We start from the raw sequence: 25754 nt of genomic DNA on the forward strand, positions 1-25754 counted from the left end.
AGCAGCCCTAAAATGATTTTTTTTTTCTTTTTTGCCTATCATTATGGGAAAACCTGTATTTGTTTTCAACAAGTTTTAAGGCCCTTTATGGTGCATCATTAGACTTCACTTTAAGAACAAATGTTTTTTATTCCAGTGTTTATTCTTTGATATAGTTTGCTTTGTAGTCCTTGATTTTCATTTTGTGATTTATTTCTTCCGTGACTTTAGAGAAGAAATAGTTTCTTTGCTGTAGTGAAACTGCTATGAATGTGAATATCTATTGGAGAAATAAATGCAATTACAATGCAACTTAACCATAATGACCTCTGATGTCTTTCTGATTGGTGTGTGGTTTCCTGGAATCAGAAGGTGTGACCTTTAAAATATCACCTATATTTCAAACAGTTTTCTGATTTGTGTTTCTAGAGAGGCCTTTGGCCCTACGCAGCTAAAGTGCCATTAAGGCACATAAAGGTCTAGAGGACAACAGACAGCTCTGTTCTAGTAAGCCATTGTCTGTGTGAGGTGGAAATGTGCTTTCAATAACCTTTAACTCTGTGGAAACTCATCCAGACTCCTACCAGTGAAGCTACCAGTAAAGCTGTCTCTCTTCCCTTCTCTGTCTTCCCTACTCTTTTATATTTTAAACACACACACATCACATCTTTTACTTCATTCCTGGAGGAACCCTGCCAGTTTTCTCCAAATGTGTCTCATTCATTAATAGCCAAGGTCTTGCCATCAAAGAACTCCAGTCTCCTACAAAAACTAAGCCTTTATTAAAACAATCCTAATGGCACTATCTCCAAGAAAATAATAAAATTCTCCAAAATGACACATTTTACATTACAATAATCTCACCACTGTACATTTCTGCTCCTTTTAGATTATATATGTAGTTTCCTTTGAGTGCAGCAGTCTAGATTCACTATTCAGGAACTATTCACTCTAAACTACTTCCACCTCATTGTGCCTTAGCTGAGCAGCGAAGAGGCGAAAGGTATCAATGACGTCATTTGGTGCCTGTTGGTGTTTAATTGATTTGCACCTGGCAATCTTGACACTGCCATCCCCTTGGTGGCTCTATAGAAATGGAGTTTGCAGGAGCCAGCTGAGTGACGTCAGCACAGACAGGGGTCATAACCTCTTTCTCTCTGTTTGGCACCTCCTCACCAGACCACGCTCACTGTCTCAAGCAGAAGCCGAGCACTCAGAGGCCATACCTATACAGATGATCTCAGACCTCTTTAATTTTATTTTATTATCAAGTGCGGGTCAAATTGCACTACAAAGCTTTGACAGATAAACAGACAGATAGCTTTGACAGACAAATAACATTTGTGTTCAAACCATTCTGGATTAACAGTTTTTGACCTGGCCTTTTTTCTACATGATCCTCTGAATTTAAGACAGCACAGCAGGACACTGATCCTAAACACAAGGCAATCGATTTTTTGTCTTTAAGAGCCAAGCACTGACAAGTTGTTTGCCTGACCTCAGTCAAATTGAGCATGTGTCATTTGCTGAGGATGAGACTGAAGCAAGAAGTGAAAATAGCTGCAGTACAGACTTTGTACAATGTCAGCAGGCAAGAAAGTGTCTTATGACATCTCTCAGTTATAAACTGTCATTTACGTCAAAGAATTTGCAACCAAATATTAAATATGGTGTTGTCGTCTGAGATGTGGATAGCACCTTTATATCTGGGAGTCAGCATCTTCATTTCAAATCCAATAATGTGCTGGGTTGCAGAGCACATATGAACAAATGTGTCACACTAATACTTCTGACTGCCCTCTGCAGCAACAGTTTATAAGAAGTGAAATAATTTCTATTTTTGGTTGAGAAACTTTTTGAGGCATTTTTAATCATCCACAGTGAAACTGGGAAAGTGGGAGGAGGATGACATCTGATAAAAGTTGCACACTGGATTCAGTTTAGTTTTTAACTTTTCTTAAATTCCTGTCAAACTCTTGAACTTTGGTTCTAAAATTTCTGGACATGTTATACTGAACAATTTCTTTTGTGAATTTTATATGGAGACACATTTTTGATCCATTCTAATCACATGAAATGGCATATAGTGTAGTAGCACAAATGTTGATTTTGGAGGAAAAACTGGAGTTGAAAGTCAAATCCTTTACATGGAGAAAAGCCTTTGTGACTTAGAGAGAAAGGACAATCTCACCAGCTGAGTGATCTGACTAATGACTAAAAATCCCCTTAAAGCATCTGGCATTAATCTGCTCCTGGAGAACAATGTCTACACTAAGATGGGAGCAGGTCTGCCCTCTTATGGTCATTTAATGAATTACCAGAGCCAAAAAAAAAAAAAACAAAACAAAAAAAAAAAACTACCCGAGAGTTTGAAAGATGAAAAAGCACTTCAAAACATTTAAACAAATAAAAAATGTATTTATATGATTTTAATGTCCTAAAATGCCTTTCCTATAAGTGACAACAGTATATGTAGCATATAAGATCAGTGGCCAATCAAAGTGATCTTTCACAGCAACAAATTGAGCCAATGCCTTACAAAATAAGCTTTTCTTTGTTTCCCTGGTTGGCCAGGCTCTCCAATAGACCCCTGTCGTCCTTATCTGGAAAACATGACATACAAGAATTAGTTAAGGAATACATGATGTTTTTTTTTCTTGATCTATCTTTAATCATTTCCTGCCATAAAAACCTACCAAATATCACCAGGTTACAGGAGCATTTTGCTATCCCCAGTGGGTTCTCCAGCACAAGTGTGTATTTACCACCATCTTTGGCTCCACAGGTAGGGATGACCAGGGTGCACACTCCATTGGCTGTGCTGTGCCAGAACCGTGGGGAGTCAGAGATCTTTGATTCTCCTTTATACCAGCAGGCCTGCACAGAAGAACTGACAGCATTAGATTCTTTGGAGGCCCGGGGATAATAACTGCAGCTCAAATGTTTTAATTATTTATGCACATATAGTATGGTAAGGGTGGGAACATAACGCTGATCCCAGCAGCATCTTCTTTTATACCTGTGGGGTTGGCATGCCCTGATAGGCACAGCTCATGGTGCAGTCATATCCTCTGTAAACAGCGTGGTCCTTCAGTGGCAGCAGGAAAGTTGGCTTCACCTGACGTGGTGGTGAAACGTGCTGCTTGAACTGAAGACTGCTGATGCACTCTTAGAAACAGATAAATACAGACACAAAATTGAAAATATCAGCAAGTACTCATTTGATATGCACATCGATGGGAGGACACAGAACTCTAATGTTTCACCTTTTTCTTTGGCAATAATTAGAGGTTCCTTCGAGTCCAAGGGGTTGCTGTCCCCAATAGAGTTTTGGGCAATGACCCTGAAGTAGTACTTCCTTCCAGGAAGCAGTCCAGTGACTGTGTACTTGGAGCTGAAGACACGCTCGGCCACGGTGAACCAGGAGGCAGTGCTGGTGTCTCGTTTGAGGATGACATAATGTGCTCCCTCATCGTCATCAGTCAGATCTGGGGTGTGATCCCACTGCAGGGTCACAGTGCCTGGGACCTCCTCCACCAGGTGGAGGTTCTCTGGGGGTCGAGGAAAGTCTGTCTCAAGAAAGAGGAAGATAAAAAAAAAGAAATTCTTGATTTAAGCTGAGGCACATTCCACAAAAACCACCTATTTCTACCTACAAAAACTAGAAGTGTTCAAAAAGCCATAAAATTCGAAATATGACCTAAATATATAACTTCTAAATTACAGTACAAAATGATAAAGGAAGCACAAAATTAAGCAAACACTTACCTGTGATCCTAACATTGACATCACAGTGAGCCTCTCCATAGTCATTTTTCAGGTGAGCACGGTAAACTCCAGTGTCAGATCGCTGAGAAGAGGAAATGAGGAACTGGGAGTGATTCTTGCTCTTGGTGATGCCTGTTGTGAGGATGCCATCCTTGAACCAGGTTACCACTGGGGGAGGTGAAGCCTGTGAGAGAAAAGAAGGGGAAAAAAGCTTTTTTCTCCATATGAAGTTAGTTGATGCTAACCTTGTGGCTCAAAGGAAAATAAATAGATTCAGAGGAGATCATCAGATTCTTACTGTGAAGCTGAGGACAATGCAAAGTGCAGTTCCAGCTCGAACCACCATCTGGCTCTTCAGCTTTCCCTGGAGATCAAACCTGGGTGCCACTAAATAGGACCACATAAAATGAATTAAAAATAAAAGCAAAAAAAAGAGGAGAAAAGTGGGAAAAAATTACATTAAGTTACAATACCAGGTGGAGGCATGGCTAGTACACCCTGCAGCAGCTCAGCGGGCTCCCCCACTCCTCCTTCATTGACAGCCCGGATACGGAAGTAGTACTTCATCCGCTCTTGAAGTCCCCCAACAATGAAGGCAGTACCAGCAATAGGAATCTTAGTAGCTTTCATCCACTCTTTAGCATCTTCAGGCCGGACCTCTAAGATGTAGCCTGACGGCTCATCTCCCTGCTCTGGAGGTGTCCACCTCAGAGAAATGGATGAGTTTGTAGAGTCTGACACACACAGGTTCCTCACCAAGCCGGGAGCTCCTACAAGGGGAAAGTCAGACTTTTTAATTATGCTGGATAGTTCAGATAATCTTGATAGTGAGGGGTGAGGAGTAAAGGAATTAGTAAAGCTCTCACGTATTGGATCTTTTGCCAGCACAGCATTAGAAATGGTGCTGGGACTGCCTGCTCCAGCTCTGTTCACACTAGTGACTCTGAATTCATACTCCACATCATCCACCAGGCCATCCACCATGAAGTTTGTATCTTTAAATAAAAACATAAATCCAAATGTGAAGAAAAAGAACCAAACAATACAAATGAATAAAAGAAATGAAAAGCGTATGGGATAAAATTTTTCTTGTGAGCAGGTTTGATAAAGCGCAGGAATATCGGTATGAAAATGTAGAAACATAACCCATAACAGCAAGAATCTTTTGACTAGAAAATGAAAATGTATATTAGATCTGTAACAACAAAACTGACCTGTGAGCAGCTCCTTATTGACCTGCAACCATATGTTGCTGCCTTTTTTCCTCCTCTCCAGGATGTAACCCAGAACTGGAGCTCCTCCATCATAGGCTGGAGGTGTCCAGCTCACTGTCATGGAGTTCTTAGCAATGTTAGACACCTGAGGCTGCGACGCTGTGCCTGGAGGCTCTGGGTAGGTAGAGTTAAACAGGATAAGTGTGGTCAAACACAGAAGTGAAGGAAACAAAATGTATCTGGCAAAGAAGATGAGTTAGACAATGAAGTAATAATTTTATGACAATTACAAGGAAGTGAAATAATGATGGTGAGTGCCATGTCCCACCTCTGGACCCTTAAAACACCTCTAACGATGAAAATAATTTATGGTTGAAATTAGCTCTCACCTATGGGCTCTCCAGCACGCACCTCCTCAGTCTCAAGAGGATCACTAACACCCTCTACGTTGACAGCTCTAATGCGATACTGATAGGCCTGGCCTTCCTCCACTTTGTCATCGCTGAAGATGGTCGTGCCGCTGTCCACCTCACCAACCCTGTTCCAGGACTTCTTACCTGCCACATGGCGTTCAATCACAAAGCTGGTCACCTGCTTGCCCCCATTGTCCCGGGGAGCCTTCCACTTCATCTTGATACACTTTCCTGAGAGCTCAAGAAACTCTGCTTTCCCCTGCGGAGGCTTTGGGTGGTCTAGAGAATGTGGTAATAGATGGTTCAAGCATTTCAAATCTGTATTAAAGAAAACTGTTATATCTTTTGTTGCCAGATATGTGCTGTCACTGACCAATCACATTGAGGTGCAGGTTGGCAACAGCAGTGCCACAGTCACTCTTCAGACGGAGTATAATTGCACCACTGTCTTCCCGCACACATCTAACAAATCGGCAGAGTGAGAGGACATAATTAGAAAAGTGAATCCGTATTTTAGTTTAATTTAATTGTGCTGACCCACCTGCTGAGCACCAGCGTGGTGCTGTCAGCTGTTCTCTCCACCTTGGTCCTCTCATCCTCCATGATTTCCACCCCATCCTTGTACCAGGTGACCTTAGGAAGCGGTTTGCCTTTGAAGGGAATCTTTATGGTGGCTGTCTGGCCTGCCTTCACAGTCACAGGTCGGGCCCCCAACAAGTCCAGCACAGAGGGATCAATCTCTGGAGGGTCTAGGAAAGAGAGTTCATATACACTTGGATGGTTTTCCATTCATTTTTGATTCAGTGTTAAATTTTTAATACGTCTCCTATCCTGTTTGTCAGTCATCTCATCTTTTTTTGAACAGCCAGATATTAAAGCTGGATTGCTAGACAGCTTGAGGACATGCATCCTCAAATCTCAAATATAAGCACAAACACACACACTGACCTGCAATATTGAGCACAGCCTCGCTCTCAGCTCCCTTGGCTCTGAACGTGTACTTGCCCTCATGGGCATCAGTCACACCAGAGAAGATCAGTTTGTGGACAGCTCCCTGTTTGATGACCTGAACCCCACTCAGCTCTGAAATCTGTCAGATGTAACACCAAAGACAAAACACAAGTTTATGGATGCAAGTGAAGTATAAGTGTATTTCGTTAAAATGGTGGTCAATGAGTAGATGAAGAGATTTTTGATTATGGGGTTATAGTTGGCTTCAACACTTTAATCCTGTCTTATATTAACTCTTACCTCCACTCCATCCTTCAGCCACACTCCATCCACCTTCTCATCATCAAGAACAACACACAGCTCTGCAGATGAGCCTGTAGGACACTGAGTGTCTGACATACCGCTCTTCACCATGGCAAAACGCTCTGGAAATACACACAAATTTTTAAAAAGGGTTAATTGGGGTCACTAATGTTCCGGTGTTAGGCACTAAACAAGCTGTCTGACACTAAAAATAGCTACACACAGACAAATGTCATTACCATCCACGGTCAAAGTGGCAGAAGTGACATATTCATGTGTGTCACTGTCCTGAGTGCAGATGACAGAATACTCTCCCTCATCTGTCAGCTCACAGTCCTCAATGATGACCTCTGCTCTCCTTCCCTCGTGTATGAAAATGTAGCGGCGGTTCATTGTGATGTCACATCCATCCTTCAGCCAGCGAATGTGCACGTTCTTGGAACTGATCTCGCACTCCAGATGGGCCTTGCCTCTCTCCTGCACCCGGACATTCTTCAAGTGGCTGGTAAATTTGATGGGAATCCCTGGAAAATATCATTATAGGGCAGAAACTAAACCTTTGTGTGTCAAATTGCAGTACTACATTTTTTAGTTACTGTATATTTAGTCCCTTCACATACAGTGAACCATTTTTACAGCATTATAGTTAAAAAAAAAGACTACTCATAGCTGTAATTTACACAATGTCAACTGCTATGATTCTGTTCATGCAACCCCCTGAGGACAGCCACATTTCCTTGTGAAGATATTTACAAGCCCCATATTACACCTTAGGCAAGTAAGCATCTTGTTCAGCTGAACTGTAATAAATTAGCTTGTTGTGAGGAGGGATTTGTTTGGATTACTCTCAACTCAGCACTAGGAGGAAGGATTTGTTATGTTATCCATATGTCTTCATTTTGAAGATAGAGAGAAGATGATGTTGTTTAGCATAGCTATGAAGGAATGAAGACTCTAATCTCAAGGGAGGGAAAGAGGCAGTATCTGCTTCTCTCTGTGGAGTCTGAAGGGAGAAGTTTGTTTCCTTAGAAATGCAAGTTTTAGCTCCACTAAAACAAGAACACACAACCCTTTTGGGAAAAACAAAACAAAACATAATACAAAAGCACACATAAAAAGTTTTTTTAATGATAGTAAAGCCCATAAAACACCCGTACGTTCAATGAAAAGTGGAATGGTGGCATTGAGATCTCCAATGCTGATGTCATACTCTCCAGTGTCACTGACTTTCACATCTTTAATCTTCAGTGTGTAGGTCAGGCCATCCTCAGACAAGGACACATCGAACTTTTCATCTCTTTTTACTTCCTTTCCCTTTACCTGCAAAAACACAGACACTTCTGGGAAAACTATTTCCATATTCCTTTTGAATTTTGTGTTTTTCCCTTGTGTTCATGTCTACCTAGTCCTGTCAGTGTGTTCTTTTCATCTAGCTATCTAGTGTAGATGCCAAAAACTCCTAGAAGTTTACCTAGAGAGCCAGTTCTTCAAATTCCCTCCTAGATAGGGCTATTATGTGAGTTTGCAACAGTGTAATCAAGATCTTCAATGTGTCTTTTGGAGTTGAACACAAACCTTCCAGATGAGCGGTGCATCTGTCTTTTTGGAGAGACGGACCTCAAACACAGCAGTCTGCCGCTCCGTCACCTTCTTTGGCTTGAAGTCAGACAAGAATTTCAGAGGCTCATCTGAAAGTGAGACAGAGGAGGAAAGAAATTTGTTATTGTGTGATTTTAATTCATGTTAACGCATCAATGAAAATGATTACATCCCAAAACCACACATTTGTAAACCACAAAAGATTGAAATTGAGCTTTTATAAGTGGATATATTAAAGACATATGAGACATGGGATAGTAAACTGACACTGAATGGAGGGAAATAAAGTGTTAATGTAAAACAAAGTCATACACACAGGCAGGTCATCATGTTCACAGAAACCTTGCCCTCATGTTAAATATTCAAACAAGTTCAAATAATAGCACTTGACAGAACACCACATGGCAGGGTGGTGAAGTGTGCAAATGACAAGGAAGGGAAATGTATTAGAACAGGGGAGGTGACACTGAGAGCAGGGAAATGCAGTCAGTGTTGACACTGTCTCTCTGATTTACGTGAAGTGGGAAGGACTTGGTTCTCATTCTCAACTTGCCTGTGACATTAAGCCTGGCTGACAGTCTCTTGTCTCCAACCTGAAGAGTGTAGGTACCCATGTCACTGAGGCTCACACTAGAAATGCACAGCATGTGCTTGGTTCCCATCTGTTTCACTTCGTATTTCCCATGAGAGTACTGGATCCGCAGCAGCTCAGTGCCCTGAATTGTAAACAAAAGGCGTAGATGACAGGAGAACTCATGGGGGGTTTATGTATGTATATATATGTAAATATGCAAACTTTGACACACTCATTCAACAGTCGGGCAGACAGACATTACCAGAAACCACTGCATCCTGATGTTTGGATCCTTCAGTTCCAAGATGGTGTCAAAGATGACGTTGGAGTCAGCTTTGGCAGTGACATCTTCTAGGGGTTTCAGCACACGCACCATCTGGTAAAATATCAAATGATCAAATGCTTATTAAAGACAGACAAACTACCAAAATGACAATATAAACCTACAAAGTATTTTCCCATCTTCCCATTAGTAGATTTTAATGTTGCTATGTGACATGCCTTTGTTGCCAGTGCTGTGCTGAGGGACATTAAACTTCTTTTAAGTTTTTTTTTTTTTTGCTCCTTTTAAATAGTTTTTCCTATCATATCCCAAGCATTTTCTTCCTCATGTGATCCTGTGGTGTGTGAACAAACTCTCTGTATGACAGGCGCACCTCCACCTCCACTTTCTTCTTCATCTCCTTCAGCCTCTTGAGGATGCCTCTGAAGTCAGTGAATCCGTACTCAGCACAGATCCTCTCATAGTCCTTCTTGTCAGCTCCAGCCAGGATCTTTAACATCTCCTCCTCTGTAGGTGGCTTTGTCTCTTTTCTTTTCCCCGCACTACTGCGCATGGAGAAAGATCTCATAAGGGAAACAATTGTGTATGTGTGTTTATGTACACTTCTATAAGTGTATGTCAAGCTTGTGTACATGGGTGGCTGACAGAATGTCTGACAATCTATGCATATGTGCGATGACAGCTTAAAAACATTTTCCTCGGCCCCTGCAGCTACAGTGGTGCACAGTGGAGCTCTTTAGATCTTGTCCTGAAGATATTTCTGGATGCATGCTAAAAAAAAAAAAAAATCTGGGGGTGGATTAGAGAGAGCTCTATCACACGTTGACAGGGTTTGGGAGTGTCATGTTTAGTGTTAGACAACAGGCTTGCATTCATACCGTTTTTTCAGCATCTTCTTGAAGTCCAGTGCTGGATCTAGAAACAACAAGAGAGCAAGTTTCACCTGACAGCACATAAACAAAGCTGACAGCTTCTGAATAACTATCAGAACTAAAAATGTTCACTCAGTGTATTATATGAACTGGCTAGACTCACTTTCTGTGACAACGAGGGATATGGCATAAGTGGCTTCTCCATGCTTGTTGCAAGCAATACACTTGTAGACATCAGCATCCTCCAGGGCCAAGTTTTTAATCTGATGTAGAGGACAAGCATTACAAGTTACACAAAATAAAATTACGCTGCTCGCCTGATATTTAAAGGCATCATACTGTCATTACATCTGATCACTTCCCACTGCAAATTCCACTGCAATACTGTTTTTAAGCAAAAGGAGGCAGTGACATGTTAGAAATACACAGTAAACATTTAGTGCTGCACCTTAACAGTCATCCCTTGCAAGAGAAACAGATGGCAATGGAAGATGCATATGTCAGCACCCACAAGTTAATTGCTTTATAATAGCTATTTAAGCTTCACTTAAGATCCCCAACTGGTACAGAGAAATCGCTAAATCCACTCCAGAGTGGTTATAGATAAAAGGATCACAGAGAGTTCTACTTTTCCTCATGATGCACAGTGTGCTGCCTGAGTTGACAGCGGCAGGATGGCAGAATCCCCTGGCTTAATGTTAGGCTGTACAAAGCTGCTGCGCTGTGCAAATGCACATTAAAGTCACTATCAGCTTTTAAAGTTATTTATTCTGACTACATATTGATAACTTGGGAAACACATTTAGATGTAAATGCACATAGATTAATTAAAAGAAACAGAGATATTGGTGATCCACTTACAACCACATGTTGGAAAAAAAAAAAGTAGTGGCATATGTGTATAGTTGTGATGGATTTCCCATAAAAAATAAATAACAGCTATCAATAATACAAGAGCAGCGTTGACGCAGTTTTTAAAATATTTGTTTGAGGATTAGTGATTGTGCAGTGGAGTCAAATCAAATGTTTTAACCTTTTAATATTTTACAGAAAACTAAACACAGTTTACTGTAGATCTGAATCATAAGACAAATATCATTTTAGTATCAGGACCATTGTTTTCTTTAATAACTGACTTAGGCTTGTTTTCACAAGTAAACCTGTCAGTGAAACCCCTTAATAAGTGGGGATCGCTGTGAGCTGAAGATATATCGCCAAACCTTGAGTATATGCTGATTGTTGATGTTGTCATAGAAAGATTTAGTTGCATCAGACAGTGGGCACCCGCTGGCTCGTTCCCAGCTAACACTGGGCTGGGGATTCCCTATCACTTTGGCCTTGAACACAGCATTGTTGCCTATAAATGACAGATCAGATTGATAAAGTTAATACATGTTATCTACTTGAGAAATATTAACTGAATATTGGTCTTCTTTTTTAGAAGGGATTGTGGTCTTTGAATCACTCTGGTGGTATAAGAATGAATGTTTAATGTACATCAGCTCAGCTGCCTCTCACCTTTTCTGTTTTCCTTCTGAGACAAGTGAGTTTAAGGTCGACCATGGAATGCTAATGTTTTAGCTACTCTGCAGTGTTCTGCATATTGTGACAGGCTATTCTCTGCAAACCTCTTAATCTATAATTCACAGGTAGAGCCAGTGTGAATAAGACTCAAACACTTGCAGTTTATGCAGAACAGAGATACTGTCAACAGAGGCGGAGGTCAGGAGCATCCCACAAACTCAAGCACAGTGCCTGTGTCCTTTGTGAGGTCTTTGTCAGGACTCTGATCAGAGTGGATTGTCACCCACAGAAACAAATTATTATCTAAAGTTTACACACTGCAGCAACTTCAACTTCCCAGAGGAGTTTCCAGTTGCTTGTGTCATCTGGAGTTTCTGGGAAAACTTTGAGCAAGGTTCTAAAATTAGCATGCACACAGTTCACTTATGGTCTCAAGGGCTCACAGTTGTTTATATTGCCATGTGAAGAGAGATATTGAGCAAGCAAAAGCCGTTTCTTGAAATTTCAAGGTGCTGTGAGATGAAAGGAGCAGTTCACCTTACCCTCTTGGGCTGTGATAGGGCGCAGTTTCTCCTCAAAATCTGGGACAGACTCTCCCTCGGGGATCTGGGGGGATTTCTGTACCTGGCTGAAGGACTCCACTACAGCTGAGGTCTTACGCTGGATCCCAGTATGCTCTGAGGGAGTGCAAAGGACAAATTAAGCTATAGAAGCTACATATGCAAATTTAATTTCATCATTATAATTTGGAATAGTTTTTGCTCCATGGTAGCAAACTAAGGTAGTTAATTAGCTTTATTTGTAGTCTCCATTTGGCCAGAAGGTTAAAATGGCAACCTGACAGATTTAGGCCCCACCGTGCTCCTTGGTTTACGCAGAACAAGACAATATTTTCCCCCATGGTACATGTAAAAAATTACAAAGCTGCGATTTTAATTCTATTCATCAATTACATGACTTTTGCACTTAATAGGTAATTAAGGAACCTTTCTGCCACGTCTCACAATTAAAAAGGTTATATTAGAAAGAATGGCACATAGGGACATGATGATCTTGGTGGATAATTCACGCGTACCCTCCATTGTCCTTGACAAGCCTTGAGAGACTTTCCTCAACTTGGTGGAGCCCATGGCGGAGGTAAAGTTGGATGAAGTGGAGGAGGAGGAGGTGGAGGAAAAGGAGGAGGAGGAGGAGGAGAGCTGCTTCATCTGCTGTTCTATCTGTTCCAACCTGCCCCTAGTGTCCTGGTGGAGTTCAGCTGCCATGATAACGAATAATATTGAAATGACGTTGCGCTGCACCTGTTGATGGACAGAAACAGAGATGTGAAATAATAGTTTGTCAAGTGACAAATAATCTTTTGTTCAAAGTGGCAGTGCTCAATTGACTCCTGATTCTATTGGGTCTCGCATGTACCAGCTCTCAGTGCTGATAAGTTGCCTCTGGTGGATCAGAGTGAGCGAAGGTGCAAAGGGCAGTTCTAACTATCATCTCTAAAAACACAATGATATTGCTAATATCCTAGAGGATGTTTTGAATGCACATGTGAGGTACACGTATCTTCATTCTGTATTGGTAGTAACTGGCTATGCGTTTCCAGTAACACACATACACAAAAAAAAAAAAAAAAACTCACTCTTTTTTTAAATTAGTCACCTGCCCCTTATTTCTACTGTTTCCTTTCATTAGAGCCTACAATAGTCCTTTGCCTTTGCCAGGATCATAAAAAGATCCAATTAAAATCCTTTGGGGCTCAAACTGCACTGGCGCTTTCAGATTTGCCTTCTTCAGTGCACACTGAACCTGATCCCCTCACCTGCTGATATAGCATTGTGTTTGTGCCACTGATAACCTGTGCTCTTCATTTCGACTTTGGATTCCTCTCTCATTCCCAGTTCACAATTCTTTTTGGTGTGTATGTGTGACTTGCACATAATGTATATATTTTGCCAGTAGCTTAAAAAAGAAGATTAGACACATTGCTCTTCAATATCAAGTGTGGATGCGTGATGAGCTCCAATTAAAACTATGTCTTGTACCTGCTTATGAATTACTCAAAAACCTGAAGCTCAGCATGCACGAGCATGTGAATTCCAAACAGCACAAAAATTTAGAATTGTTTTATCAGTCATAACCTAGTTTTTGCATGCAAATGTCACTTTACAGGCCAAAGGGATAATTAACCACAAAATTAGACTTTAAATGAAAAATATGCACATCCAAGAAGTGTTTATGTGAGTTTTGCTTCCTGCAGCAAATGCCATACATGTTGGTGAACTAATTAGTTCTGTAAGCTTTCACACCTACAGGAGGAAGTTGTTAAGCAGGCATGACAAACTGATGATATAACTCTACTAAACGGGGGAATAGCAAATGACTCAAAGGTAGAAACTGCTGAACAGGTTGCTGTCTTACTGCAAGAATATCTCTTTTCCCTCCCTAACATTCTGCCTCTTTGTTCACTATCCTTGGTCTCGTCCTCTCCCAGCATCCAGAATGGCAAATTGCAAAAGGATTTTTTGTTACTCCCCTCATGGCTCTATTATTTCTGAAAAACCAAGACACGCAGCCAACCAAACTTACTCGTTACAGCAAAGCCTTTACTTTCTCACAGATTTATTCAGCGCCCCAAGTTTCTGGTTCAACCGCGCCCAGTCCAAATGTCTTCTCTTATGAAGTTCTTAATCCACACACTGCTCCTCTCTCAGTGGGTTTCCAGACAGAATGATCTCCACTGCTTTCTTGGTTCCTTTTTGGTGGATGAGCAAGGGCTGGGACACTCAGCTTAAACACCTGCTGTGTCCTGTCTCTGGTCAAATAAGGCTGGGCCTGCTCTGGCTGGGAGGAATACATCATGCTAATATTTCCCACAGGTCAGTTAGTTTCAAGGTCCACTGTGGACTGTCTCAGGCTGGTATTTTTGAACATAACATTCACCAAACAGTAAGTGGGGATGGAGACCTTCTAACAGGCTCTGGCTTTACGGCACATCTTTCATTCTGCATCAGTGCCAGAGATCTCAGTGCACTGTTAAAAAGCCTGCATGCAACAATTAAGGCATACATTCAAGGATAATACATAAATGATACATTATCATTCTGTGCTGGTCTGCGACCCTGTGTGTGCTGCTTTCCTCTCCATGATGCTTTGGGACTTGTACCATCTGTTGTGTGCTTCTCCAGCTCTGAAGTTCATGACTGAACTATATTCTTGTGGGACTTTAATGAAGTTATAGTGAAGGCTTAGAAACTTTGTGATGGCCAAAATAAAAATAAATATTCACAACAAAACAAGACTCTAGCTTTATTTTTGGATCATAATTTGCCTGTTCTTGTTCTGGATGAATAAGAACCCACTGTACCATGACACAGACCCTGATACTTAACTACATGTTTTATTGCCTAGTGCAGTAAAATGTCACATATACAATTCCTGTGCTACTTATACCTATATGTTAAACATTATTAGTTGATGAACCACTGGGCGAAAGAAGACCATTAGCTTTAGGTCCACACAGTTATACGATCAGAAAAACCTGATGACAAACAGCTGCAAAAAGACATTTCAGTTTTTTCTCAGCCTCCTCTGCATTGGACAGAATAAAACTCCATCCTACAACAGCTTTGCAATGGTGTAGGTGTATATGAGAGACATATAGTGGGGCTATAGTTCCACTGGAGTCCACTGGAAAAATCTGACAAAATGGAAAAATGTTGAAAGCCTATTTATTTTTCTTGGTTATTTTGTTTTTGCTGAATTATGTATTTTTATTCAAATGTGACATGACATTTAAAATAACTAGGTCCATCTAATATTCAAAGCCTAACAGTTTCAGGAGAGAAAATTGAATGTAACTTCAAAGACTCTGCTGCATATTGTCTGGCATTGCAGTGATTTATCAGGCACTGATGTTTTGATGTATTCAGACCTTAACTGGGGCATCTACAGATGTGCTGTGAAACTGCTGAGATGTTTTGTGTTTTGTTTTTAAGTCATCAAATAACATTTTTCTTCCTTGTATTACGCAGACAACTTTGCATTTATCACTTAGTCAAGTTGTTTTTGCAGATTCCCCCACCTACCTCTCAGTGAATCAATGCACTCCTGTGACTGTGAGTACACTGTCAGTAGCTCAAGCAAGACTTTTGGTAGTAACCTTGTCAAACCTGATTTGTGCTTAAATTTAAAAAATCTATATATTTTAGAATAAGTTACACGAAATCCAAGTAGTATTGAAGGGACAACTGAGTAAACCTGGGTTGAAATAATGCACACTAGTGACTTGAGGACTGTAAATTAGATAAGAAGTCTTTGGAGAAGATTTCTGAATTAGCATAATGACTACTTTTAAATCATAGCTGATTAACTTTGAATGACACACAACTATTCATAAACAATTATCATATTACACAGACAATAACAAGTAGCTACTGAGTTTTAATCCACTATTTTCTCTTGAATGAGAAACATTTGATGTTATTATTTAGCACAATGACATTAACATTCACGTCCAGCTGTCATAGTACCGTCTAACAGATTCTAGCTGGTATATTGATTCACTGATATATTATGTCTTGCTTTAGGTCCATCACTCAAATGTTTATGTTAACCTCATCAGCTTTTTGCAATGGGAAACTGTCTACTGTTCTTTTCTGGAATATTTAATTTGGTGATAACTACTGCAAAAATAATATTTGAGAGGAGCCGTCACAGGGGAGATTCAGGTACAGGATGGTTTTATGGATGGGTCTGGTCCTAACTTCTATGATCTCACACAATGTCAGAATTGAAATTTAGGAGATATTCGTTGCTTAATGGGCTGGAAACTAGCTCGTCACTTGAGCTGGGTAATGCATGAATGTTTTATTACAAGTCTGGTCTATTTGTCGTGGATGTGCTCTTTGAGGTGACAGCAGGGAGTACTTAAGTGTGATTGTTTGGTTTGAGAGAGAGAGCTGGCAATAGAGAAGGAAGGGGAGAAAGACATAGAGAACCCCATTGGCATTACTTCCCTCTAATCCTCTTTGTGATACACCTGGCTGGCATACTAATGATGGAGAAATGACCTAGATTTCTCTCTGAGCACATTCAAACTGAGTACAAAACATAATGAATCAGTTGTTTGAATTTTATTTTGTGCGACTGCTGTTTGAATCTGAGAAAAGGCCAAGCAATGATATTCCCTCTTGATGAAGGACAGACTCTAACACTACAGCAGTCACTTTGGTTTCCATTGTTTGAGCCTCTTCATTGGCTTCATTATGAACACAATCCGTGCTTTGACAGCAAAATCAAGGGATTGTCAACAAAAAGCATACATGTGGTGTCTTTTGATATTGCACACTAATTGTCACAGTATCATCTAAACAAGCACATTATTACTAAGAAAACTGAAGGAGCAGCAATTTTACATGGTTGCAGAAACTATACCATGGGAAGCAGAGCTATTTTTACTCATCACCTGTTAGGATTGGAATACAGCTTAGTGTGTAATTCACTAAAGCAAATCAAAATTTGTAGAAGGATCAATTTCAGTACCTGCAGATCTGGATGGCAAACAGTAACATGGAGTAGTAGTAAGTGTGTGTAGTTGTTATTTGTTCAGACATAGCCAGAGAATGCACTGCAGAATGTTGTTTAATATGGCTGCAGCTGTAGCTGTGTGAAGTTAAATACTCCATCTAAACTGCATATCTCTGGAGACATCTAATTTTCAAATCTGTCTAACCGTATTTGGAAAAAACAGCTGTGGACATGTGCGTGTGTCTGTCTTTGGTGTATGTGCGTGGGAGGTTGGGCGAGAGCTGAACAGAGAAATGAAAGACTTACAGAGCTTTGATAAGTCTTCAATCTTTTTAAACATAACCTTTACTTTTTATTTATATTCTAAATCTCTGCCTGCATTCATTTATTAGTGTGGAAAATGCAATCTGGCCTACTGTAAAAAGTTAGTTAATGAAGAGTAATATTCTCAGTGAACAAAAATGTCAAAAATTCCATTTCTTCCTTCTCCCTCAAGTATCATTGCCTGTCGCATGATCGATGCGCCCTTCAGTTATCTTTATTCATCGGCACTCCTTTCTCCTCAACCCTTTACTTCACCTCTTCCTATCTCCTGTTTCTCGTCTTACTCATCTGTAAAAATGGAGCAATGTTATTTCCCCAGAAGAAAATTTAATAGGGCATAGCAGTGCAGAAGGAAATGCCACTCCACACCTGTTTGGGGAGGAGGAAGCTTAGGCACAGAGGGCAACCAGAACTGATCCGGCGGGATGCAGGAGGCAAAACCCCTTAATCCCTGTGACATTTTAGCTCAAAGCCTGTGTACTGCTGTACTGCCCAGGAAAAAGGAGGGTTGGAGGAGGGTGAGGAGGGATTGTGAGAGAGTAAAGGAGATGAAGGTAGACAGGCATGAGGATGGGCAGAGAGAGACAAAGAACCCCAAGTAGATGTTGGATTACTAAAGGGAGAGAAATTTTAAAAATCTGCAGATCTGAAATCTGATAAATTGCTGACAGCCTCAATATAAAGGCAAATTATTTCTCTTACATTTCTGCTTTGCATTGTATCTGTTCAAAATACAAGCACCATCTCGCTCGCATCATGCACTCTGCATATTGTGTCCCCAGTGATGCCTTACCCCTCGCCTATGTGGTATCGTGACTTCAGTGCCACACTTTGACTCCCGTCACAGCCAACTGGACATGCACTCCTCCCTGTGGACATGGTCTCTGTAATATCCCAGCAGTCAGCTGCTCCTCAATCCTGCTCAGTCCACACCCTGAACAGACTTTCTGTCCATATCATTTCACTGCACTCCTCTTGGATACATCCAGGCATTAATATCTCTGGAGGGTGGGACCAAGGTGTCAAATGTTTCTGCAAGCTTGAAAGATAGAGGGGAGGCAGAGAGAGAGCACAGCATGAGTAACATTTAAAGTTGAAAAAGACATATCTGAAGGTAAAAGTGTGTCAGATAATATAAAATCTTTCTCTAAGCAAATTTACACCTTGGCTAAGGTGCTACTTAACAATAAATGGAGCCATATGCAGTGTGTGAAACTTTCTACCTTTAATGTGAGTTAAAAGCGTGCAGGTCCCTTGGTGTGCATTGGATGCCTGCCTGCCCTTGGATGAAACAAAATATCAGGTACTCTGACTGGAAAAAAAGACTTGTTCTTGTCTTCAGTCTGACAAAAACAAGTCTGATGATCAAACATAAAGAGGAATACAATCACAGCCTCAGAAGACCCATCCTAATGTCTCATAGCCAAGAGAGGGAAAAAAAACGTACATGAACCTATTGGATTACACACTTTGGATGACTTTCAAACCTGATTTGTGTGATGAAATACTTTCAGTTTTCCCTGCAAGAACCTAAGCAAGGTGAATGCTGGGAAGTTTTTGTTTCAGTGTAAATGATGTTTGGCCGAGGTGATTCACTAAGTACTCATTTCAGTACAACCCAGATGAATACCTAAGCATTTCATTTACGCTCAGTGTTTGCTCTGAAGATTACATTATTAATCCATGGAGGACAGAGGATTATGGTTTGTGGTCCATCTGATTCAGAAGGCACAGCTAGGACAAACTAAATTGAGGTCATATTCTTATAGGCCAGGTTCTGTTTCATTTGATCCTTTTTATAGATTCATAATGGTAGGCACAGCTGGATGTTTGGACATGTATTAAATTGGGGATAAACATTTGTTTGATGCATTTTGTCAACCTACACAGAATGATATATTAAAAGGAAACCTTGTTCTTTGTGATTCATCCTTTTGTTCAGTTGACCAGCCTGATGAGATGTTGTCTCAGGGCTATGTGGGTATGTAAAGTTAGGTGGAAAAATTCATACCAACTAATCTCTGTTTAGCAAACGAGAAGCTATTTTGTGCAAACAGAAAATGATACTTGTACCAGCAGGCATCAATCAAAATGCCACTTTAAAATCCCAATTAATTCCAACAACATGACAGCAAAAGGTTGCTCCAAAAAATGAGTCACTACCATCCACAATTAGTTTTGTGTTTTTCCAGCTGTGTGCAGTGTTTTCGAATATGTGTCTTATTAGTAAATTTTACTTTGCCATTTTCCAACTGTTATTCTGTAAGTGTACTAGCAGCAAAGCTCTCCCTAACGTCAGCCGGAGCAAAGGTCTAATTAGTGTGTGTGTGTGTGTGTGTGTGTGTTTGTAGAGCCTCTATAAACAAATCTGAATTCAGGTGGCTCTTCCTGAAAGCTTTAAACATAGTCATTTTATCGCCACAGTTTGACTTGTCATTGCAGGAAAAGCACAGGTAGATTTAATAACCTGTTTTAGTGATACTTCTATTTCATCTGTGTGTGTCAGCTCAGGGGTTCCAGGCGTGATGTGCTCATCGGCCTGACTTACTGGGACATTTTACTGGTACAGATCCTATTAATGCCATATGTCCTTTTTCTGTTATGACCAGTCAAAATGTCTACTGTGGAGGCAATCTTTACTTAAAATATGTATGAATATGACTACACGCCGATTCTCTCAACGTAGTCTAAAGTAGTTTTGTGTCTGCGTGTGTGTATACACTTCTTTTTGTGGTTGTGTGGACACATTTTACTCTGACACCATTCTTGTATGGACACTTTAGCCTTGTGAGGACATTTTGGCCAGTCCTCATAACTTTAGATGTTATTGTTTTTGACGGTTTTAGAGTTAGGGTTAGAATTAGGTTAGGGTTAGGGAATTAAGTTTGGATGATTAGGGTCCAGGGAATGCATTATGTCTGTGAGTGTCCTCACGACTATAGTGAGACATGACTGCGTGTGTGTGTGTGTGTGTGTGCCTTCCTTCAACAATGAGGTTAGTAAAGACCAAAGGCCGATGCTTTATTGACGGCACTGATTGCTCTTATATTCTTTGACCACAGGGTGGCAGTCAAACGTGCGTCCTGAGCTCTTCTGCGGGGTGTCAGCACACCAAAGCCACATTATGTGTAATTAAGGAGCCATGTAGCAAACTGCAAAGTCAAGTTGGGAAACGGGATTTCAACCTCAAAATTAATCTGATTACTGTCTCTTTAAAAATACGACAGAAGTTACATTTTTCCACAACTACATGGACAGGACTGACACCAAGTGAATTTAGTGTGGGAAAGTTTAGTTTGGAAAGGGGTAGACCTATTATTAAATGGGTATCACCTGGTGATGCGCTCCAGGTGAGGCTGTAATGAGTAATGAGTGTTCCTGAGAAAAAGTGACTTAGATGGAGCCAATATTGACAGAAAATGTTTATTTCTGTGCTTAATGTGGTTTCTGTAATCTGAATATATCAGGTAGGTTCATTTCCTGAGGTGCTTTATTAAATTACCACAGAGCCTTGGGCTGAGGGGACAGGGCAGAATAGCAAACCGTAAGTTTCAGGCAGTGTGCGTTCAGCTATTGGACGACGGAGTACCAAGCAACGGTGAGGGCAAACGTTGTCATCCCGCCTCCTGTGAACAATCCTCAGGGCTGCAATTGGCTGCCTGACTTGCCAATCCCCGTCCGCCCAGGTTAGGTTGTTCTGCAGCGTTAAGATGCTCAATTGATGGGCGTACTGAGCTGTACGGCGAAAGCAGAGACTCTTAACGTGTTTCATTGTAGCAAAACAAAACCATGTCCTCTCCTGGTTATATCAGACTTTGCTGCTGGGTTCTCCGCGACACCCTACCTGGATCTCCGCTGGTTTTTCCTCCTTGCGAGCGGTGACAAGCGGGTTGGACGATGCTATTGCGGCATTTTAATGAGGAGAAAAAGCTCATGACAGAATAACAACACAAGGCAGCTCATCGCTGGCAGAGCCAGTTATCACTGTTTATTACTTTCATCCGGATGTGGCTGTTTGTGTGTGATCTCTCCCGCACGCACTGTGGACTCAGACAACGGTACTTTGGGAGAATTGGGTAAAATGCACCTGCCGTGATCCAGCGGACCAGCCGGAGCACATGGACATCTGTTTTCTGGACCTCGAATCGGACACACACATCTGAATATTTCCATCCAAGCTCTCTCGTCACTCCGTCATGGAGCATTCACAGTTTTTAATCTACATCCAGTTAGTATTTATTCGTCGCGGGGCTTCGAGCCCAGCCGAGTACGAGGATGACAGCTGATCGCCCCTCCTCTCCTTGGACTTCAATAAAAACGCGCTCCATCTGAACGCGCTGTCTCGGTTTCAGCTGTTTAACAATAGATGGAGCGCAGAGACTGTGACATTTGGACGGTTGCCACCTTAACCTTTCCCTGATCAGGTTACCGTATACTTGCCACAAAGCTTTCACTGGGATTAACCCATTTGAAACTTCACTGAAGGCCTTTCATTTCGTTAGTAAAGCTACTAAGAGTAAATTCATCAGACTAGACGTAGTTTTCCTCCCTGCAGGAAACCTGTCTCTCTGCAGGAAGACTACATTTCTTTTCTTGCTCTTTGATTCTGTTTGTTAAATCCATGTCCGGGGATGATCCTTGAGTAGCCGATAAAATAATCAGCGTCACGGTGTCAGCAAAGGCTTGAGCTACATGGGATTTGTGTAGATTATAGCTGGACTGCTATTTTATTCCCTCGCTCACACTCTTAACTGAATTCAGCAGCTCTGCAGCCTTTGCCCTGCTGCTCCAGCCGCCTGGAAACGCCAGCAGCGAAGACTGTTTACAAGCCATGTTGCTATTCATAGGGAAAGTGAGAAACCGGGTTGCGTTCATAAGCAATGACTGTCACAGGGGTTTTTGGACCCAGATCTGAGGATACGACGACTTTGGCATTGATGTCACCCCTTGGATCCGGGGTATGAGAAGCGCGTTCAGGCTGTAATTAATGTTCAGGCTGCCCTAGATGTCGTCTCTGTGACCAGCAGAGGTAGCCCGTCAGTACAGCAGCTACACAGCTAGAAACAAATCGCAGCAGCGCCCGAACGACCGCAACCCGGACACTTTCTGATTATCAACCGGGTGGCTACCGGAGGATGTTTGAGCCAGGATGCTGCGCTTCCCCGTGAAGAAGATCCGGAAGCAGTTTAAGCTCCTGCTGCTGCTGGTCCTGCTCACCTCCGCCGTGTGGTTCACGTACCTGCACATCAACCAGGGCAAGACCATCAAACTCCACTTTAACTATGGAAAGGGTAGGTTTTGCTGAGAGAAATCTGAGTCTCTTCCGCTCATGCATTACAATGTCAGTTTTTCTGAAAGGAGTCTTAGCTTTTAACATGATGGATAAGAACTAATAGTCCCTGAAGGTGTTTAAAAACACATTTAACGCAAGAAAACTGTAGTAAAGCTTAGAAAATAATACCATAAACTAGTGTTAATATCACCACTGAGTACTATGAACTCCTGCTGGAAAATGATGGGTATATTAAAGTGACACAACAGAAGATAATAAGGTCATAAAACACAATAAAGACCAATCTGAAGTTACCACATATAAGTCCTATGTTAAAAATCATAGGTTTCAGACACACTACTTACAGATGACAGACAAGTGTCAAAACATCAAGTTCATATGTAAATATTCTCAGTTTGTCCCTGAACAAAGTACCCGGCTGACTTTCTCATACTGAGTGTTCTTCCGTGGGTTGTGTGATGGGTAGGACCAGATATTCCAAGAGAAGAAGTAACACAGAGAGACAGTGTGCTGCATAAATTAAGAATAGTTTCCTTCTCCAGGCTCAGCAAAGTGCACCGCGGTCTCTGGCCAGGTCACGAGACAAGTCGCCGCCTTTAACATTAATAATCAAAGGTCTGTTTATGAATGTGCCTTCAGTGGTCACAGGCACATCAGTCAGACTTGGAAAAATATTAGAGGGTGGGCAGTGCTATAGGGAGGTAAATCTCCACCTGCTGCTGTGATACATTCTTCCACTGTGCACTGCCTCAGTGGCTATTTGCAACAGACGATGGCACTGAGTCTTATACAAGAAAAACAAATGCTAATAAAAAATATACTAACACATGGTGTTTAATAATGTAACGCACCATCTACTACTACAGATTTAACATACATGGGTTGATGGTGGATCTTGCTGCAGCTGTCTGTGTAAAGTGACACCTATGATGTCCTTGAAGAGAGTACACTACACACACACACACACACACACACACACACACACACACACACACACACACACACACACTGGGATCATTCATTGTCTCTGATCTTAGTGGTGGGGTTTTCCCAGCAACAGACTAGGATTTGTTCTCTGATGAGGAGGGTCCTGAATTATATGGAAATCTGAGGGCTGCCACTCTGGCTTGTTGTTGTTTTGTAACCGCAGTTAAGTAACTTTTTCTTAGGCGTTTGATTGGATTGAAAATCAAAATGCAAAACCAGAGTTCCACACTTATGAAATTAATGTTTTTCTGTCCTGAGTGTATGTGACAGCCCTCTCTTACAGTGTTCCAAGAAAATGAAACATGTTTGTTATAAGCCTCATTTAGTGTCATTTAGCATGCTGCACTATGCTGTACAGGTGGTCATGATATTGTATCTGCACTTTGTGCTTGCACCAAAGTTTATGGAACAAACTGGTCACCCTTGTAGAAGCAAACTGAATTATATGGCCTATCGGCTTTTGTGGTGCCTGCAGTGTTGGTGCTGATTTTGTGTTAATTTAAATACTCTCTGAAGTCCCAGAGCTCAGTACACTGATCTTTTTTATATTACTGTGTTCCTTATTTTAAGGATTCTGCTAATAGTCTGCTGCGGCCGCCCGGTGAGGAAGGAAGCTGTTATGCTGCACTGGTCTGTGTTTCTAATTGACTGTCTTCCATTTAGCAGGCCTCTGAGCAGGTCAGCTCACTTAACCTCTTATGAATAACATGTCCCCTCTCGCACCATGGGTTTCTAAGTGAGATGTAGCCATTACTGAAATGGGGCTCTATGAAGTGTGTAAATATTCATATCAGGCTGGCAGTATTCTGTCCATACAAGGATCTTCATTGATTCTTAGCACTGAGGTGGGGCAGGTAGAAATAATGTAATTTCATTTTGGACCGTGTTCTCTTTTATTTGAATATGAAACGACAATTTGTCAAATCTCCATTATTCTTGTCCCAGTTTTGCTGAAAATTAAATTAATCTCAGCCAAATAGTCACATTTACAGATTGCTGCTTGTACTTCATCCACTGGATAATGTCTCATTGGCATGTGACCAGAAAATGTATGAGGAATGTAAACATGTGCACATGAAGTGCCCCTCTGAGGCTGTATCTGTATAATTGTGAACAATGATATGAGACAGTCTACAGCGGATGGTTTTATACTCAGTCTCTCAAGTGTGTCAAACTTCAGTCTACTCACCTCAGTGTGCTCATGTGTTGGTTGACTGGGTCAACATAATGGGGGAGCAGAGGCCCGAAACTAGTAAAGGCTTTCATAATGGTATTATTTCACTTCCAACAAAGATCTCTACACATTCAGCATTTTTTACTGAAACACACTGTGGGTCTTGACAAACGTGCTGAATACATTTTATACCTCATAAAACATTTTAATATCTTTTTGGGGTGTGTGGAAACTTGCTTCATTTGCATGAATTGCCAGTGAGCTTCTCTTCTTATTGGAGCATTGCTACCTTTTTGGTACATTACATCCACCAGCTGTTACTGCCCTTTGTATCTGACAGCAATCTGTATGTGCATCCTTCTGTGCATCCTGCTAGTCACAGAAAATAAAGACAACAAAAATATGGCATGGTGATGAAAAGTCTGAAATGTCTGTGGAGTAGCTGACAAAAAGCTGAGTGTAACAGTGAAAGGAAACAGTCTCAGCAGACGTTGATGGCCTAGACCAAGCTCAACTAGGACTGTTTATATTTTAACGGTGGTAGTGTATGTATGTTCTATGTTAAGTGATTTCTGCTGATTTTATTAACCCAGACTGAATTTTGCCTAGATATAATGTGAACTCTGGAATTAACATGAGTTTACACACTTTGTGGAATATGTTGATGGGCACCTGAATATTCAGAAGTCATTATGGAGTCATCAATATCCTACTGTGGCTAGTAGGCAAAGAAATCAGTCACATGGGTGTCATCAGGTCACCGATTCAGCATTTTCATCATTCAGAGCACTAAGCCAGCCACAGCCATATTTAAATGAGCCATTATGTTCTGTCCTTAAAAGATTCAGTAGAGGATGGAGCTGTGTGATAGGTGATAGAAGGGTGATGGGCAGCCCACTCATCTTTTTGTGATTTTATGGAAAGTAGAGAGACAGACAGGAGAGAAGGATTCATATTAGGTAGACGATGACAC

General features: G+C 41.2%; 2 protein-coding genes across 2 annotated transcripts in view; one reads left to right on the forward strand and one right to left on the reverse strand.

The window, feature by feature from the left end:
- Positions 1 to 2469: 2469 nt before the first annotated feature.
- Positions 2470 to 18253, reverse strand: LOC113132581 (immunoglobulin superfamily member 22-like). Its single transcript, XM_026310794.1, has 26 exons — positions 18121 to 18253; positions 12556 to 12781; positions 12023 to 12157; positions 11177 to 11313; positions 10120 to 10219; positions 9963 to 9999; positions 9458 to 9629; positions 9064 to 9177; positions 8781 to 8943; positions 8204 to 8316; positions 7786 to 7948; positions 6868 to 7152; positions 6626 to 6750; positions 6323 to 6464; positions 5916 to 6123; positions 5748 to 5836; positions 5351 to 5653; positions 4962 to 5135; positions 4614 to 4742; positions 4221 to 4517; positions 4046 to 4134; positions 3748 to 3931; positions 3246 to 3548; positions 2999 to 3147; positions 2676 to 2856; positions 2470 to 2582 (listed from the first exon to the last, which is right to left on the reverse strand). Exons 2-26 carry the CDS (start codon positions 12743 to 12745, stop codon positions 2515 to 2517), a joined length of 4050 nt encoding a protein of 1349 aa, XP_026166579.1. The 5' UTR covers positions 12746 to 12781; positions 18121 to 18253; the 3' UTR covers positions 2470 to 2514.
- A 4103-nt stretch (positions 18254 to 22356) lies between these two features.
- b4galnt4a (beta-1,4-N-acetyl-galactosaminyl transferase 4a) overlaps positions 22357 to 25754 on the forward strand; it is a 130341-nt gene continuing 126943 nt past the window's right edge. The window contains exon 1 of the mRNA XM_026310793.1: positions 22357 to 22618. Coding sequence (XP_026166578.1) covers positions 22477 to 22618 — 142 coding nt within the window. The 5' untranslated portion in view covers positions 22357 to 22476. The remainder of the gene's footprint in view (positions 22619 to 25754) is intronic.

This window comes from Mastacembelus armatus, chromosome 6 (assembly GCF_900324485.2).
Source record: "Mastacembelus armatus chromosome 6, fMasArm1.2, whole genome shotgun sequence".
NCBI lineage: Eukaryota > Metazoa > Chordata > Actinopteri > Synbranchiformes > Mastacembelidae > Mastacembelus > Mastacembelus armatus.